At 42.5% G+C, this 17,050-nt stretch overlaps 1 protein-coding gene across 1 annotated transcript in view; it reads left to right on the forward strand.

Moving 5' to 3' along the window:
• Positions 1 to 17,050, forward strand: part of ablim2 (actin binding LIM protein family, member 2) — an 84,978-nt gene that overhangs the window by 64,811 nt on the left and 3,117 nt on the right. The window contains exons 14-21 of the mRNA XM_067430412.1: positions 5,250 to 5,351; positions 6,171 to 6,224; positions 7,620 to 7,660; positions 10,871 to 10,976; positions 11,449 to 11,507; positions 12,596 to 12,653; positions 12,781 to 12,788; positions 15,107 to 15,187. Of these exons, the coding sequence (XP_067286513.1) occupies positions 5,250 to 5,351; positions 6,171 to 6,224; positions 7,620 to 7,660; positions 10,871 to 10,976; positions 11,449 to 11,507; positions 12,596 to 12,653; positions 12,781 to 12,788; positions 15,107 to 15,187 (509 nt within the window). The remainder of the gene's footprint in view (positions 1 to 5,249; positions 5,352 to 6,170; positions 6,225 to 7,619; positions 7,661 to 10,870; positions 10,977 to 11,448; positions 11,508 to 12,595; positions 12,654 to 12,780; positions 12,789 to 15,106; positions 15,188 to 17,050) is intronic.

Consider the following 17,050-nt stretch of genomic DNA (forward strand, 5'->3'; position numbering starts at 1 on the left):
TAGGGGACGCCTCTGCGTGCCATGTCATGAAGCACTTGTGTAATCAGTCCAATAGCGGGACGATACGTCACGGGCGGGTGACGTCATCGACCAGGAAGCTATAAAGCATGCCCGGACCAAACAGTCACTAGCTTCTGTGTCTTCACAAGCGCTCTGTGTGAATTGTATGTCCATTTATTGTGTGTGTGTTCAAAAAAGAAAGAAAGAAAGAAAGAAATATGGCAAGTCAGTATAGGTGTTGTGTTCCTCCCTGTGGGGATACACACGTCCTAATGTGTGATGTGTTTGGGGCTCGAGCATGCCCAGTCAGCTCTCGAGGGGGTCGGCTGCGAGCATTGCGAGAGACTCCCAATGCGCATATTAAGATCACGCCGGGCACTCTTCGAGGAGAGTGCTTTGGCTCGCGGTCCTCAGGGCTCGGGTCCCGCTGTTGCCGAGGCGCAGCGAAGGCTCGCGTCCTGGGGATCGCAGTTGGATCTAGTGGCGGGGTTAGAGACGGGTGATCCCCTATCTCTGCCTTTACCCGCTGGATCTCATGCCTCAGTTAGCGAGCTGGAAGCACGCTCTGCGGTTTTCTTCCGCTCGCGCTGAGGCACAAGCGCAGCAGCACTCCAGCTCCGAGGAACTGGATGTTGTTAGCGCTGATGATGATCTGCCAAAAGAAAACGACACACACACACTCATAAAAAGAGGTGCTATTGGTGTAACTCGCGCTGTGTCCAGGTTAAGTTTAGACTGGCCGGCCGAGTGTCAAGAAGTTCGCCAAAAAATAAATAAATATATAAATAAAATAAGAAAGAGAAAGAACAATATAATGGCGAGCAGACAGTATGTTTGAGATTACGAGGGGCTGAATCTAGTGGCTCGGATCTCGCGTTTGCCGAGGCAGCGTGTAGATCACGGGTCTACAATATAGATTCTATGACTCGACCGCGGGTCTCGCGCTTGCCGAGGCAGCGTGTAGATTACGGGGTTGAGTTTAGTGGCTCAGATCGCGTGTTTGCCGAGGCATCGCGTAGATTATGGGTCTGCATCTATCATTCAGAAAGGGCGACGATGTCTCGCGGGGAAGAGACGCTTGCGAGCTATCTCTCCCCCGAGTCCACATCGTCACACAGCCCCACAGCTGCCCACAACAAGCCGGTAAAAAAAAAAAAAAGTCGGCTTTGGGGGTAGGGCATATTCGGCAGCAGATCAGGCGGCCGCCGGTTTGTATACGGCGGTTGCCCTGCAAGCATATAAAACAAGCAGACCTGCTGGGGGATATTGATATTGAGATGTGAAATATAAAAATATATATATATAATAAATAAATAAATAAATCAAAATGTCCCTCTGGGGCTGTCGGGCGGGGCAGCCTCAGCCGAGTACATCCTTTCTCAAACCTACACCGAGCAAAACAAAGAGAGAGCGTGGCCGCTCGGGCCCCCCCCCCCCCCCCCCCCCCCCCGCAGAGGGATCGGGGATCCGGGCGACGCGCTCAGCCGGGACCTTCCCGTGGTAGGGCGGATCTGAGGGCCGTCCTTACTGCTAGGAAGGCCTCGGCTAAGAAGTCCTGACGTCAGAGGCGCAGGACTTCCGATGGCAGTCCCCTCCGGGAGAGTGCGGCTCGCCGAGGCGCCCGCTCTTTCCCGGTGCCATCGGGGGGGGCCGGTCTGCCAACCCTGCCACCGTTGGTGCTTCAGGGCGCGGCGGTCCCCGGCGAACATATATCTCCTTGTCCGCCCGGAAACGTAGCGGCTTGGGGATGTTCGCGCCCTCTCGTGAGGGCCCCGGGGCGGTCAGTTCGGTTGCTACCTGCCGGTTATCCGTTACAGGACACCGGGCTGACCACCCAGGAAAATCCAGAGACCAGCCTCGAGAGGCTGGTTCCCTTAGTAGATTTTCTGGCAGCGTGGAAACTTCTGCCGAATATCTCAGAATGGGTCCTGCTCACATTATAAAAAGGGTTCGGGTCACACCCACCCGTGTTCAGCAGGGTTACTCCTACGGTAGTAACCCCCGAGCAGCCTCTGGTCATGGAACGAGAGGTACAGACTCTTCTGCGAAAAGAGGCTATACACGGGTCCCTCCCCTCTGCAGAGAGTCGGGCTTTTACAGCCGGTACTTCATAGTTCCAAAGAAGGATGGAGGGTTAAGGCCTATTTTTAGATCTGCATCAGCTAAACAAAATGCTCACGATAAAACAGATCGTGTGTCACGTCAGGTCCGAGGACTGGTGTGTCACAATAGACCTAAAAAATGTATACTTCCACATCTCCATCCTTCCGCAGCACAGACAGGTCTTCAGGTTTGCTTTTGGGGGCGAAGCTTACCAGTATTGAGTGCTGCCATTCGGCCTAGCTTAATCACCCCACACTTTCACCAAGTGCGTGAATGCAGCTCTGGCTCAGGTGCGACTCCAGGGCATTCGCGTGCTCAACTATATCGACGATTGGCTGATGTTAGCATAGTCGAAACAGTGGGCGTTCAGCATTGAGATGCTGTTCTCGCCCATATGAGAGTGTTGGGGCTAAGGTTGAACGGAAAGAAATGTGTGCTGGCACCTATAAGCTGCAGAGTACTACTTTTCTGGCGGTAGTCTGGGACACGAAAATAATGTTGGCTCGGCTATCCCCTCCCAGGATAAAAACGATCCTGGATACCGTGAACCAGATAAAGCTAGGTCAGTCACTCACTGTGAAACACTTTCAGAGAGTGTTAGGGCTGATGACAGCAGCGTCCAACGGGGTACCTTTTGGCCTGCGGTACATGAGACCCTTACAGTGGTGGCTCAGGACCAAGGGGTTCTCCCTGAGGGGAAACCCTTTTTCGCTTGATCAAGGTCACGCGGCGCTGCCTACGTGCCTTAGTGAAGTGAAAAGATCCTTGGTTCCTGTCCCAAGGTCCAGTTCTGGGGGCTCCTTGTCGTCGCGTAACGCTAACGACGGATGCCTCCCTAACTGGCTGGGGAGCGGTCATGAGTGGCCGCTCGGCCCAAGGTCTGAGCGGCCGTCAGCTCTCCTGGCACATAAACCAGCTGGAGCTGATGGCTGTGTTTCAATCATATAAAATCAAACACTTCCTCTCAGACCTGCGGGGCCGCCATGTGTTAGTTCGGTCAGACAACACTTCGGTGGTCTCGTATATAAATCACCAGGGGGGGTTGAGATTGCGTCGGGTGTGGAAGCTGACGCGTCATATGCTAACATGGGCCCACGGCAAGATGCTCTCGCTCAGGGCGATGTACATCCCGGGGGTCCTGTATGTAGCGGCAGACTCCCTGTCGAGGCAGGGAGTGATGCCGGGAGAATGGAGACTCCACCCGAGGTGGTGGAGGAGCTGTGGATCCGCTTTGGGCGAGCCCAGGTGGATCTGTTTGCGTCTCGAGAGACGACACACTGTCCAGCATATTTCTCCCTCACGCATCCAGCCCTGCTGGGGCTGGACGCAATGGTACAGACGTGGCCGAGGCTGCGTCTGTACGCCTTCCCCCCCTCTGGCATTGCTCCCAGGAGTGCTGGAGAGCGTCCGCCGGGACGGGGTTCAGCTTTTATTGGTAGCCCCGCTCTGGCCGGGCCAAGTATGGCTCGCCGACATTATGTCTCTCCTAGAAGGTCCTCCCTGGAAAATCCCAGTCAGGAGAGATCTTCTTTCGCAGGCCGGGGGGGGTCAGTACTGCACCCGCGCCCGGAACTGTGGAAACGGTGGGCTTGGCCCCTGAGGGGGCCCAGTTCATAAACACGGGTCTATCTACTGAGGTGATAGAGACCATGTTGCACTCCAGAGCACCATCCACAAGGAGACTTTACGCACTCAAATGGAGAGTTTTTGTCGCCTGGTGTACGCACCAGGCTTTGGACCCTGTTAACTGCCCGTTCGGTTCAGTTCTTGAGTTCCTACAAGAAAAATTCTCCGCAGGGTTATCTCCGTCAACACTGAAAGTATGTGTGTCGGCGATATCTGCTTATCATATTCCATTAGATAATGCATCATTGGGGAAACACCCTTGGGTCATGCGTTTCCTTCGTGGTACTTTGAGGCGCAGACCTGCGGCACGCTCGAGGGTGCCTACTTAGGCAGTGGCACCCTCTTGTCTGGAGTTTGCACCAGGAATGGTAAAAGCATTTCTCTTCCCGAGGGAAGGATATGCTCCCAAGGTCCCGACTAATGTGCCGGGACCACTAATGCTGCAGGCTTTCTGTCCGCCTCCGTTCACTAGTCAAGACCAAGAGAAGCTAAATCTGCTATGTCCGGTCAGGGCCCTAGATGCATATGTCCACAGGGCTGCCCTGTGGCGAAACTCAGAACAGTTGTTTGTGTGTTTTTGGGTCCCCGAGCAAGGGAAAACCGGCTTCAAAGCAGATGCTTAGCAAGTGGATAGTCGAGGCTATTTCGCTCGCTTATGAGTCGGCCGGACATCCTTCACCAATGAGGGTCCGCGCCCACTCCACTAGGAGTATGGCTGCCTCTATGGCTCTTATTTCGGGAGTTTCATTGTCAGAGGTATGTGATGCGGCTGGGTGGTCCTCTCCGCATACATTTGTGAGGTTTTACAATCTAGATGTAGCCTCTACACCGGGGTCCCGGGTGTTTCTGGGTTGATTCACACATACAGACATTTGGGACTCTGGCGGCGTGGGTATTGAGGTCCCCTAGCGTTTCGACGCAGCTCGAAGTTCCCTCGAGATAGGGAACGTCTCAGGTTACGTATGTAACCATGGTTCCCTGAGAGGGAACGAGACGCTGCGTCGAGATGCCATACTCCCGGCATGCCTGTGATCGATTTGTTCGACTTTTCCAGAAGCTAGTGACTGTTTGGTCCGGGCATGCTTTATAGCTTCCTGGTCGATGACGTCACCCGCCCGTGACGTATCGTCCCGCTATTGGACTGATTACACAAGTGCTTCATGACATGGCACGCAGAGGCGTCCCCTAGCGTTTCGACGCAGCGTCTCGTTCCCTCTCAGGGAACCATGGTTACATACGTAACCTGAGACGATTTTTCTGTCTATGTTCAATTCATATTGACTTGTCTGCTCAGTTCAAACAGAGCCTGTAGCTTGAGTCACTGATGAACAGATGGCATCAGTATAAACATACTTTCACAATCTCCAATGCAAAGACAAATTTGTCTTTTTTGAGCTGGCTGTATTGTGAGGTTTTTTCGAACATTTAAAACTCAATGCAGCATCATTCTGGAAACCCCATTAAATATTCTTCCCTTTCCTTTTCCTTTTCCGTGTCTGCCATGACCTTCACCCCCGAAGGTAGTGAAAGTGGGCGGAGTACCCCGAGTCTCTCCACCTACTCTGATGGCAAATCTCCTTCTTCTACATATGTGGCCGCCCCACGGCATTTCCATGTCCCAGGTAGGTGCTAAATCACTTTTCCTTTACTCACATCCCTTCTCCTCTTCTGTCCTCTTTTCTGTACAATGTTAAATCATCTTTTTTGACCACATATACAGCATGCCTCAATTTTTTTGAAAAATGAATATTCATTTAGATTTAGAATTTAGACATTTGACATTATTGCAAGCAAAGCCCTATTTTTAGTACATAAAATGCACTTTTTTACTCTCATTGCTCATCCCTGTAAGTTTAAAATAAACCTAATGATCAGTTTCATGTGTTTTCTGCCCATTTGTCTAATGACGTCTTGTTTCCAATGCTGGCAGAGACTGAAACAGCTCTTAAAATGTCCCACATGTGTTACATTAAAGGACTGAATGGTTGAGAAGCAGACGTGAGGTTGAGATGACCTAAACAAGCTGTAGAGATGCACATGCTGTGTCAATTATTAAGACATTATGTCATTGCAATTACACCATTTATCTCCCTGTTTTCCTCTTGGCTTAGCTAATTTTAGGTGACATTTCTGCCTTCTAAGTTGAAAATGCAATGAAGCTTTTGTTGTTTATAATGTTACATGATTCTGACTGCAGAAAAATCTATTTTTCAAAGCTGAGGATTTTGTCAAAGTCAAAGGCAAAATGCTTGATCATTGCATGCCGACCATGAACATTTCTGCTCATTGATAATATTGAAAGGAACTACAATATCTGGAATCTTTACTGCATTTGCTGCCCTTTCTTTCCCTCCGATTCCATGCTCTAATAACTCATGCTTCTTTATTCATCTTCTTTCTTGCTCCTTTCCTCTCTTCCTCTCTTTGTCTTCCATTCTCAGAGACTAAAGTCAAAGATAATATCTATAGAAAGCCCCCTATCTACAAACAGCATGGTACAGTCCAGTCTTCGTACAACCATGTTTCTTTGCATGCTGTTATGCATGTCACCATGGTACCTGTTGCCATGAAACTGTAACCTTTGACCCTACTTCTGTCTGCTGGTTTCCATTTCAGCTCCAAACAGTAGGACTTATAGGTTTTACAAATCCCAGAAAAAGGTTTGGATTTGACAAGGTACTTGTTATCAAGCAGTCAGTACCTAATTGTTGGTTGTGCATCAGCATACATCTTGACCACATGCAAAGGGTCATATTTCATCCATATTTATTGGGTTAATTTGGAATAACGAATAGCGATTAACCCTTAAGAATTATTATTATTGCTGTTTAATGGCAAGTTTCTTGCAGATAATTGTTGTTTTGTATGCATTTAATGTTACATATACACTGCCGTTCAAAAGTTTGGGGTTAATAATTATTATTTTTTTATGATTGTTTAAATGATTGTTTAAAGCCTCTTGTGCATACCAAGGCTGCATCTATTAGATAAAAAAATACAGTAAAACAGTAAAATTGTAAAATATATATATATATATATATCTTAATTTGTGTTTCGAAGATGAACGGGGTATGAGTGATTAATGACAGAATTTTCATTTTTGGGTGAACTAACTCTTTAAAATATAAGTATATTTTATTCATGTGATGAAAAAGTTGGTCACAGTATCCTTCTGAAATCACTCTAAAGGAATAAAAAGTTCAAAAGAACAGCATTTATTTGAAATAGATTTTTTGTAATATAAAAAAAGAAATCTCATTGATCCCAAACTTTACATTTAATGTAAATAATGCCTTTGATATTATGTTTTCATAGAAAAAAAAAACTACATTTCTTTTGCAATTTTGTGGTATTGGTTAATCCTGACATGGAAACAGCAGTCAGATATAATCTTTCTTTTATTTTCATGCCTCTGTCCATCCCTACATACTCAGTTGTCCCTACTTCCCATCTGTCTGTGGTGTTGTAATGTACTGTAGATGTTAGACAATGTCTGTGTAACTCATTGGTTTGGTGAAATTTCAAAGGCATTTGTGTAACTCAATGTGATTTGGTTCAATGACATCAGTAAAGCTCATTGTGATTGGGTGGAAGAGGTATTAATCACTTGACTCCTTTGTCCTTTTTCTTGAACTTGCCCCTTCACCTTGATTGGCATTGTGTTTGGTTGTCACTTTTCACTTGCTTGTCGATTCTGTGAATAGTGAGATTTGTTTAAACCCTGTCTAAAACCAAACTCAGATGAAATGTGATTTATGAGTATATAACATTATTTTAATGAAGGTGTTTATTGTGTGTGTGGTACCTGCATGATGGCAGTCACTATCTCAAAACTCAAACAGTGTAAACTGTCCATTACGATATATTTCAACTTTCTTACTGTGCTGCAGCTTCCAGAACCTCCTGGCAAGATGATGACGTAGACAGAAAGGTGATTTATATATTTACATAAACATCTCTGTTTTGTTTTTGTCTATTATAAACATTCAGCGTCACGTTATGTTAATTTAATCCAGCTGACCCTTGTAAAAATAAACAACACCTCAGCACACTTTAAAACCAGTACTTATTATGGAAGTAATAATATTTAAACGGTTAGTTAAAGTATATTACAAATCTGAGTGATTTCCATCCCTGCTTTAACAGATATGCAACTTCCACAGATTTAATTTAGGCTTTTATTTACATTTAAATGTTCATCAACAGACACAAAATGTATGATAAATGGAAGCTCAAGCATGTTCGCTTGACGTGCGAGAACCAATGAGGTTAGTTTTCTTGTGATATCCAGCACGTTTGTGCTTCTGCAAGAACCAATGAGGTTCATTCTCGTGTTATGTGGCACGTTTGAGCTTCAGCAAGAACCAATGAGGTTTATTCTCGTATGTTACGCAGCACGTTGGAGCTTCAGCAAGAACCAATGAGATTCATTCTCGCAGCACGTTGTACTTCAGCAAGACCCAATGAGAATCATTCTCGTGTGATACGCAGCAAGTTTGAGCTTCAGCAAGAACCAATGAGATTCATTCTCGCAGCATGTTGAACTTCAGCAAAAACCAATGAGATTCATTCTCGCAGCACGTTGAACTTCAGCAAGAGCCAATGAGATTCATTCTCGAGTGTTACGCAGCACAGTGGAGCTTCAGCAAGAACCAATGAGATTCATTCTCGTGTGTTATTCAGCACGTTGGAGCTTCAGCAAGAACCAATGAGATTCATTCTCGTGTGTTACGCAGCATGTTGGAGCTTCAGCAAGAACCAATGAGGTTAATTTTCATGTGTTATTCAGCACGTTGGAGCTTCAACAAGAACCAATGAGATTCATTCTCGTGTGTTACGCAGCATGTTGGAGCTTCAGCAAGAACCAATGAGGTTAATTTTCATGTGTTATTCAGCACGTTGGAGCTTCAACAAGAACCAATGAGGTTCATTCTCGTGTTATGTGGCACGTTTGAGCTTCAGCAAGAACCAATGAGGTTTATTCTCGTATGTTACGCAGCACGTTGGAGCTTCAGCAAGAACCAATGAGATTCATTCTCGCAGCACGTTGTACTTCAGCAAGACCCAATGAGAATCATTCTCGTGTGATACGCAGCAAGTTTGAGCTTCAGCAAGAACCAATGAGATTCATTCTCGCAGCATGTTGAACTTCAGCAAAAACCAATGAGATTCATTCTCGCAGCACGTTGAACTTCAGCAAGAGCCAATGAGATTCATTCTCGAGTGTTACGCAGCACAGTGGAGCTTCAGCAAGAACCAATGAGATTCATTCTCGTGTGTTATTCAGCACGTTGGAGCTTCAGCAAGAACCAATGAGATTCATTCTCGTGTGTTACGCAGCATGTTGGAGCTTCAGCAAGAACCAATGAGGTTAATTTTCATGTGTTATTCAGCACGTTGGAGCTTCAACAAGAACCAATGAGGTTCATTCTCGTGTTAGGCAGAACGTTTGAGCTTCAGCAAGAACCAATGGGGTTTATTCTCATGTGTTTGGCAGTATGTTTTAGCTTCAGCAAGAACCAATGGGATTCATTCTCGTGTGTTACGCAGCATGTTTGAGCTTCAGCAAGAACCAATAAGATTCATTCTCGTGTGTTACGCAGCATGTTTGAGCTTCAGCAAGAACCAATGAGATTCATTCTCGTGTGTTACGCAGCATGTTGGAGCTTCAGCAAGAACCAATGAGGTTTATTCTCGTATGTTACGCAGCACGTTGGAGCTTCAGCAAGAACCAATGAGATTCATTCTCGCAGCACGTTGTACTTCAGCAAGACCCAATGAGAATCATTCTCGTGTGATACGCAGCAAGTTTGAGCTTCAGCAAGAACCAATGAGATTCATTCTCGCAGCATGTTGAACTTCAGCAAAAACCAATGAGATTCATTCTCGCAGCACGTTGAACTTCAGCAAGAGCCAATGAGATTCATTCTCGAGTGTTACGCAGCACAGTGGAGCTTCAGCAAGAACCAATGAGATTCATTCTCGTGTGTTATTCAGCACGTTGGAGCTTCAGCAAGAACCAATGAGATTCATTCTCGTGTGTTACGCAGCATGTTGGAGCTTCAGCAAGAACCAATGAGGTTAATTTTCATGTGTTATTCAGCACGTTGGAGCTTCAACAAGAACCAATGAGGTTCATTCTCGTGTTAGGCAGAACGTTTGAGCTTCAGCAAGAACCAATGGGGTTTATTCTCATGTGTTTGGCAGTATGTTTTAGCTTCAGCAAGAACCAATGGGATTCATTCTCGTGTGTTACGCAGCATGTTTGAGCTTCAGCAAGAACCAATAAGATTCATTCTCGTGTGTTACGCAGCATGTTTGAGCTTCAGCAAGAACCAATGAGATTCATTCTCGTGTGTTACGCAGCATGTTTTAGCTTCAGCAAGAACCAATGAGATTCATTCTTGTGTGTTACGCAGCATGTTTGAGCTTCAGCAAGAAGTGAGGAATGAAAAACAAAGGACCCATGAGAGACTTCACCCAGGCTTCATGTGCTCTACTTTAATTGGATAGTCACGCCAAGTTAACTGGATTTATTTGCATAAAGATGGGAATCGGTCAGCTTTTTTGATGCGCAGCATTCTTTCAAATGCAGCGCTGCCTTCCCGGAATACTGTGCGGGCAAAAGTAAATTTGTAATTACACATTTGTAATGATGAAGTTGCAATTTAGTACATTTAAAATATATTAGATCTAAATTTAATATCAAATAACAATACAGGTAAAATTATAATCAAGTAGTTTACTAGTTTTAGTATGTTGGGCAACACATTGAAATAAATGTACTCCTTTAAAGCATGTTTATTAAAACATAATGTCTACTTTAAAGTAAAATGTTTAATTTGTCATTATTACAAAGTATTTTTTTTAAATGTACTTAAGTGCATTAAGAAACATGAAAGTGTACTCTCTTCAAGTACATTTAAGTTTTCTTTTCTTTTATATTATCTGCAAGTACAGTGTTTTAAAATATACTTTAAAGATGTGAAGTACACTGCAAATGCACATTCAATACAATTAAATGCACTTATTTCTGTTTTTGGTAATTTATTGAAGCGTATATGTTTCCATACTTTATTTCCATTAAACTCTTTATTTGGTTGTATAACATGTATTTCTTATTGTTTTTGTCTGTCAATAGACCAGAACAAGTTGGATGAACCTGAAGAGTGAGATTGATGGACAGTCTCCAGACCTGGACCCCAGGACCTCCACCCACAGCTTGCCCACCGATATGTCTCAACCCAGTGAGTAGCCAGTTAATGATTTTTTTAATTAAGTCTAAACTCGTCACATGTCAGTTCACTAATTGGCCATCATGGTAACATCCCCAAGCAGCTATTCTTTATGTATGCAATAAGAATAGTGAAAATACATGAAAGTGTAGAACGAATACATAAATGTGTAGAAAATGGAGAATGACTAAAATATGCAAAACTGTTTGTCAACATAGTAATTTTTATTAGCAATGAATCTGACAACAACAGTTGTACAATCAAATTGTGCTTAAAAACGCTGTGTATGTGCTTTCTAGAGTAAACAGACTCATGTGATTGGCTTTTTAACTAAAAGGCAAGACTGTATTTCTTACAGCTAAAATATTTATTTTTAATTAAATGTCTCATCTTTTCCTCCTCAAACTGCCAGTCCTCTTGAACATGATGCTAGAGTAAAGTGCCATAAATCTATATATACCATTCAACCAACTCTGTTTTACAGACTTTCCATACAATAAGTCTGCTTCGCTGCCTGGATATGGGAGGAACGGCATATACAAGGTAAACCTTATAGGACCTGATAAGTGCACACAAACACAGCACCCCACAAACCTTTTAATACACCATCTGTCTGTGATTTTTGGGAATATATATGAGCTGTGGTCTCAAATGCTGTCACTCGCTCTCTCAGCAGTGAAGAATGTTGTTTGATCCTAGTTGGATTTGTCAAACCCAGCTGCTGGGACACGGAGGGCTGTTGTAATCACACACATCAGGACACACAGTCACAGATCAGTTAGTGTAGAGATTTAGCTGAGGAAGCCATAATGCTAAAAGGGTGTGTCTGTGTTTGCGTGCAGTTAGAAGTGTGTCTTGCTCCCACCCTCTGGCTGTTTTCCATGTTCTACTTTGATCCTGAACTGGAAATCTAGCTCCCTTAACGAATTATCATCTGTAATGAAGAGCAAATGTGCTTCCACAGCAGAAAACCCAGGCACACGCTTCATTAAGTATCTAATTCAGATCTTTTATCTCATAAGCAGAGTGCCAGTGTCTTCTATGTTTTGGGAATTGTTTGAAAGCTTCTCCTGTACACTAGGTGGCAGTATTTTGTAACCGTTTTTTGTATCCAACTCCCAAGACAATAAGCTACGTGAAAACAGAAATATTACCTATTCCTTATATCTAATCTGGTCTGACTTAGTGTCATGTTTCATCCTTACTTTCCACAAGCATTCACAAAGGCATGTGAAACAGAGAGATGGTCATAGATCAATATTTAACCAAATACAAGCTCCAGTCCCAAGGATCCATTCTGGACTAGAATTTAACCTTTAACCTCAGGAAATGAAAGAAAAACTTTCACAGTTACAGCAGCCGCTCTGTTCAAACATGATTTTGTTACTCTCATTTGATAGTAGTAAAAATAAATGATCACAATGAGCTTTTTGGTGACCTTCTTAAAACCAGACTTTGAAATCGGTTGATCCTATGGGACATAAATGTGCCTATAGCTGAAAAAACAACCACCTACTGTTTGAATAAAAGAGGGATATTGTTGTATTGCCATGCATTCTGCTTGTGCATAAATGTGCACTCTATGCAATTTTTATATATGCCAAATGTTCTTATGGATTGCTCCTTACTAGACGGCTGATCTTGGGGAAGATGATGCAGATCATGACTCATCTTGGAGTGGAATGAGAGGTGAGTGAGTGAGTATTTAACATAGACGATAGATGAGTTGCATTTGTACCACACAAGATTAATGATTGTAATTTGTCTTTCTTTCTCTTTTTTTCAACCTCTTCCCTGTTTTCCATCCCTTCCTCAGAGTATAAGGTACGTTCTGGTGTGTGGAAGTTTTTTGAGGCTGCTATTACACAAAGTTTATCACTATCATATTTTGTAAATCAGTGATTTTCAATTTCAGTGTGGTGACCCTGAAATAGGTTGCTTGAATGTTCTGATTGGGGGAAATGAAAATAATAAAATGCAACAAATCCAGACAGCATTATATATTCACTTGCACTGGTGAATTTTGTTTGATAAATTATTGGAAGATACTTTTGAATTTGATGATTGTTTATTCATGTTAAAATTACATTTTCCATTCAGCCTATAGAGTTTTAATAATTTCAAATATTTTTGGTCCATACAGATTAATAAATCAAATTTAAAGGGATAGTTTACACACACACACACACACACACACACACACACACACACACACACACACACACACACACACACACACACACACATTCTGTCATCATTCGCTCAGCCTCAAGTTGTATGTATTTCTTTCTTCTGCTAAAACACAAAAGAAGATATTTTAAAGAATGTCTCTAACCAAACACTTGATGGACCTCATTGACTTCCATAGAGTTTTCCCCTACTAAGTCAATGGGGTCCATCAACTGTTTAGTTCCCCATATTCTTCAAAATATCCTCTTCAAGGGAAGAAAGAAATTCAGTTTGAAACCACTTGAGGGGGGGGGGGGGGGGGGGGATGCTGTTAGATGCATACTGAGCTTTTTACACTGTTAAAAACTTGGATTCCCATCCTAAACATAGACAAAGTTTCAAAAACTAATGTTGGACGTTTGATGGAGTATATCTGTGTCAAAAATACTCCTTCCGGTTTCTCACAAGTTTCGGAGAGTTTTTTCCGAGTATGGGTCCGCTTGACGTCGATAGAGCGGAAGGTCCTTGTATGGGCCGTACGGGCTCTTCTCCCATAAAGGTGCGCGCGCGTGACTAGAGGCGAGAGAGGAAATGCACGCCCATAAACACTGCCCTCAGCTGCAGATCCACTCGTCCGTGAACACTTCTGTCACGCCGCGCTCCACTTTATTCCTATGGGTGACATCAAGCGTCTTCAACGCAGCACAGCATTACGGGAAGGCAGCGCTGCATTTGAACCAATTTGAACGCAGAAATGACGGGAAGCTTCACAACATCGCTTCAGTCGCGTCGCAAATGTGGATCTCCACAGTCACTGCTGTCACAAGACTTCACGAAATCAACAGTTACCAAAGAAGTGTGTTTTTGACAGAGCGGTCCCAGCGATAAAGGTTCAGTCCTGCTTTGGAAGCAGGCGGTGCGTAAAACTGCTTCAAATGTCTATGTTGTTGGCTATTGTCACGTAAGTAAACATCAGTAAACAACACGATCGTGTATAACGTTAGTTAATTTATCAATGGAGCATGCGATGTATGGTGTGTGTTTAAATACATTTGTTTTGCTGACCAATATAGGTGTCAGTTTGTTTATTGTAAAACCACCCAAACATAAACCTAGCGTTCTCACAAAGCGTGCTTCTTCATTCAAATGCGCGTAAAAACGGTTACTCCATTGTTGTTCTATATATGACGTTACACTACTCTGACGTGCAAAACCGTTTTGCTTGCTACTGCTAAGGTTTAGTCGCATACAATAGTCCATAAACCAAATCATGTCCTCATAAACTGCGAGTAAACACACACAAATGTTGACTAAATACAATACATACCACAGAGACGGATGTCCTGCTGTTGTTTCTTCTCCTGTTCAATTTATTTCAGCCTCCGGATCTGATTCTGGATCATATCTGTATTAGTTGAATCTTGGTAGCGTTTTCTTCTCCACACTTGAGGACGTCACCGCTTTGTGTGTGATCGTCATTCTTTAGCTCCGCCCACACGATACGCCTCCAGGCGCTCAATTTTTTCCATAAAGACTCAGTACAGCCTATATTTCTTTTATAAATATAATAAAACTAAAGACTTTTCGGAGATATGAAGGATGCAATACTACTCTATAGGTACTCAAGATTGACATGAGATTGACTGAAACTGAGTGTTTTACCCCCCTTTAAGAAACATTTATTATCAATGTTGAAAACAGTGGTGCTTAATATTTTTGTGGAAACCGTGATACAATTTTTCTGGATTCTTTGATCAAAAGAAAGTTCAAATGCAAAGCATGTATTTAAAACAAAAATCTTAATAACATTATGAATGTCTTTACAGACAGTATCATTTTAATCATTTAAATATGTCCTTGCTGAATAAAGTAATAATTTCTTAAAAATAAAAAAATAAAATTACTTACCCCAAACTTCTAAATGGTAGTGTATGTGTGCATCTGAGTAATTGTGTGTTTTTCACATGTTGCAGGTCTACCCCTATGACGTGCTATCGGTGACCCATAGAGTCCGAGTAAAACTACCCCGTGATGTGGACCGCACCAGACTGGAGGTAATATTTTATTAGAAGTTCAAGTAGACCACTTTTTTTCATATACATCTATGTATTCCTCTCTATGTGGCCTGTTTGCTGAATCATACTCAGCCTTATGCTGAGTGGTTTTGTTTAGTGTGATTATATTTTAAATAGATTGCACTTTGGAACCTCCCAATGCGTTTCCAAGCTAAAGTCATGCTCAAGCGATGTTTTAAAAATGATTTACACTTGAATGCAATTGTGTCATTCTGTTATTATGGAGCATGGGCTGTCTTATTGCTGTGTAATAATCATTTTGTCAGTGTTAGTCTGGATCAAAATATACAAGACGGCAGCCAGGCGAAGAGTTGCTTATTCGTGTGTATGCCTGATTGCTCATCTGCCTCTGTGAGTGTTTGTGAGGTTGTGGCTTTGCAGGACCACAGTCCACTTGCCCACGGCCAACACATGAAATATCCTCAGTGTTCCTGGACATTGTGTCAGTGTTATTAGTGGGTTTGAATGGAAAAGGGAAGAAAAATATCTGGCTCACTTTAACTTCACCATGAGTTACGAGAGATGTTGATTTATTGACCCCCACCCCCTATAACTGTTAGTTTGGAATTACTGTGGTTAAAATCGCAATATCTCAAAATGTGTGCATGTATGTGCGTTTCATCATATGACTGTTGTCCTGATGGCCATTGTCACATCTGTTTGAATTGAGCATGATTGGAGTCAGTCTCCCAGCGGGAGACACTTGCAACACCCAAAACTTTACAAAGACGGTGATTTCAGCATCTATTTGGAGGCATGCAAGATACCCACACATCTGCAAGTGTTACAGTACCACATACAATAGGGCTTGAAAGAATAAAGATGTATACAAATCCTTTCTGGAATGGTTTAAACCCAAATTGAGGTCATAGACTTAAAAACCTGGCAAACTTTCATAGCACGCCAGTCGTGCTCGTAATCCTGATTGTGCTAAAGTCAGTTAATGTCCTCAACAAGTGCAAAGCTTTAGGTGACACATGGATATAGATGGTTGCAATTATTCTCAATTTTGTATTATTTTTCACTTGGTGTCTAATCTGTAATGATGTTTGCGTCATGTAGATATTGTTAGCAAAACAAACAGTTCTTAGAGTCCTGGCAGGAAGTTCCTTTGGGTTTGTTCTGGTTAAGGTTTGATTAGCTCTTTGACAGTGTTATTTAAGGCCTTCATAGATGGATGACTATATCATAGAGCTATTCTACATGCTTTAAAGGGATAGTTCACCCAAAAATGACAATTCTGTCATTATTTGTTCGTTATTTGTATGAAATTCTTCTGTGGAAATCAAAAATATTTTACATATATTTAGCAGAATGTCCAAGCTGCTCTTTTCCATACAATTAAAGTGGATGGTGACCACAGCAGGGATAAAGCAAGATTATAAAGGCAATTTTTTTTAAATAAATAACCATTTTAGTTTTGGTCTGTTCCTCACACAAATGCACGATTTGAAGAATAAATTGAATTACGATTTTTCTGATAAATAGTGCCATAGCAATTTAAAATGTGAATACTTTTTTTTTTTTAATCAGGTGTGCTAGATGTGCTTAGGGCAGGATCATTTGGCCCAAAATGTTGTCATTTATATATCAATATGCCTATACAATAATAATGCAATTATTTCTATTATTATTATTTATTGTAAATAAAAATAAATATCAGTATTTTAATAGTACACAAAAAGGTAGTATTTAAGAAAAAATATAATTTTTATTTTATACTACAACTGTAAAATGATTATACTAATATTTAAAGCAGGTAGTGCATAACATACTTTGTGTTCTACTGAAGAAAGAAAGTCATTTAGCTTTGGAAAGACATGAGAGTATAAAAAATGACAA

The sequence above is a fragment of the Pseudorasbora parva genome, chromosome 21, assembly GCF_024679245.1.
Source record: "Pseudorasbora parva isolate DD20220531a chromosome 21, ASM2467924v1, whole genome shotgun sequence".
NCBI lineage: Eukaryota > Metazoa > Chordata > Actinopteri > Cypriniformes > Gobionidae > Pseudorasbora > Pseudorasbora parva.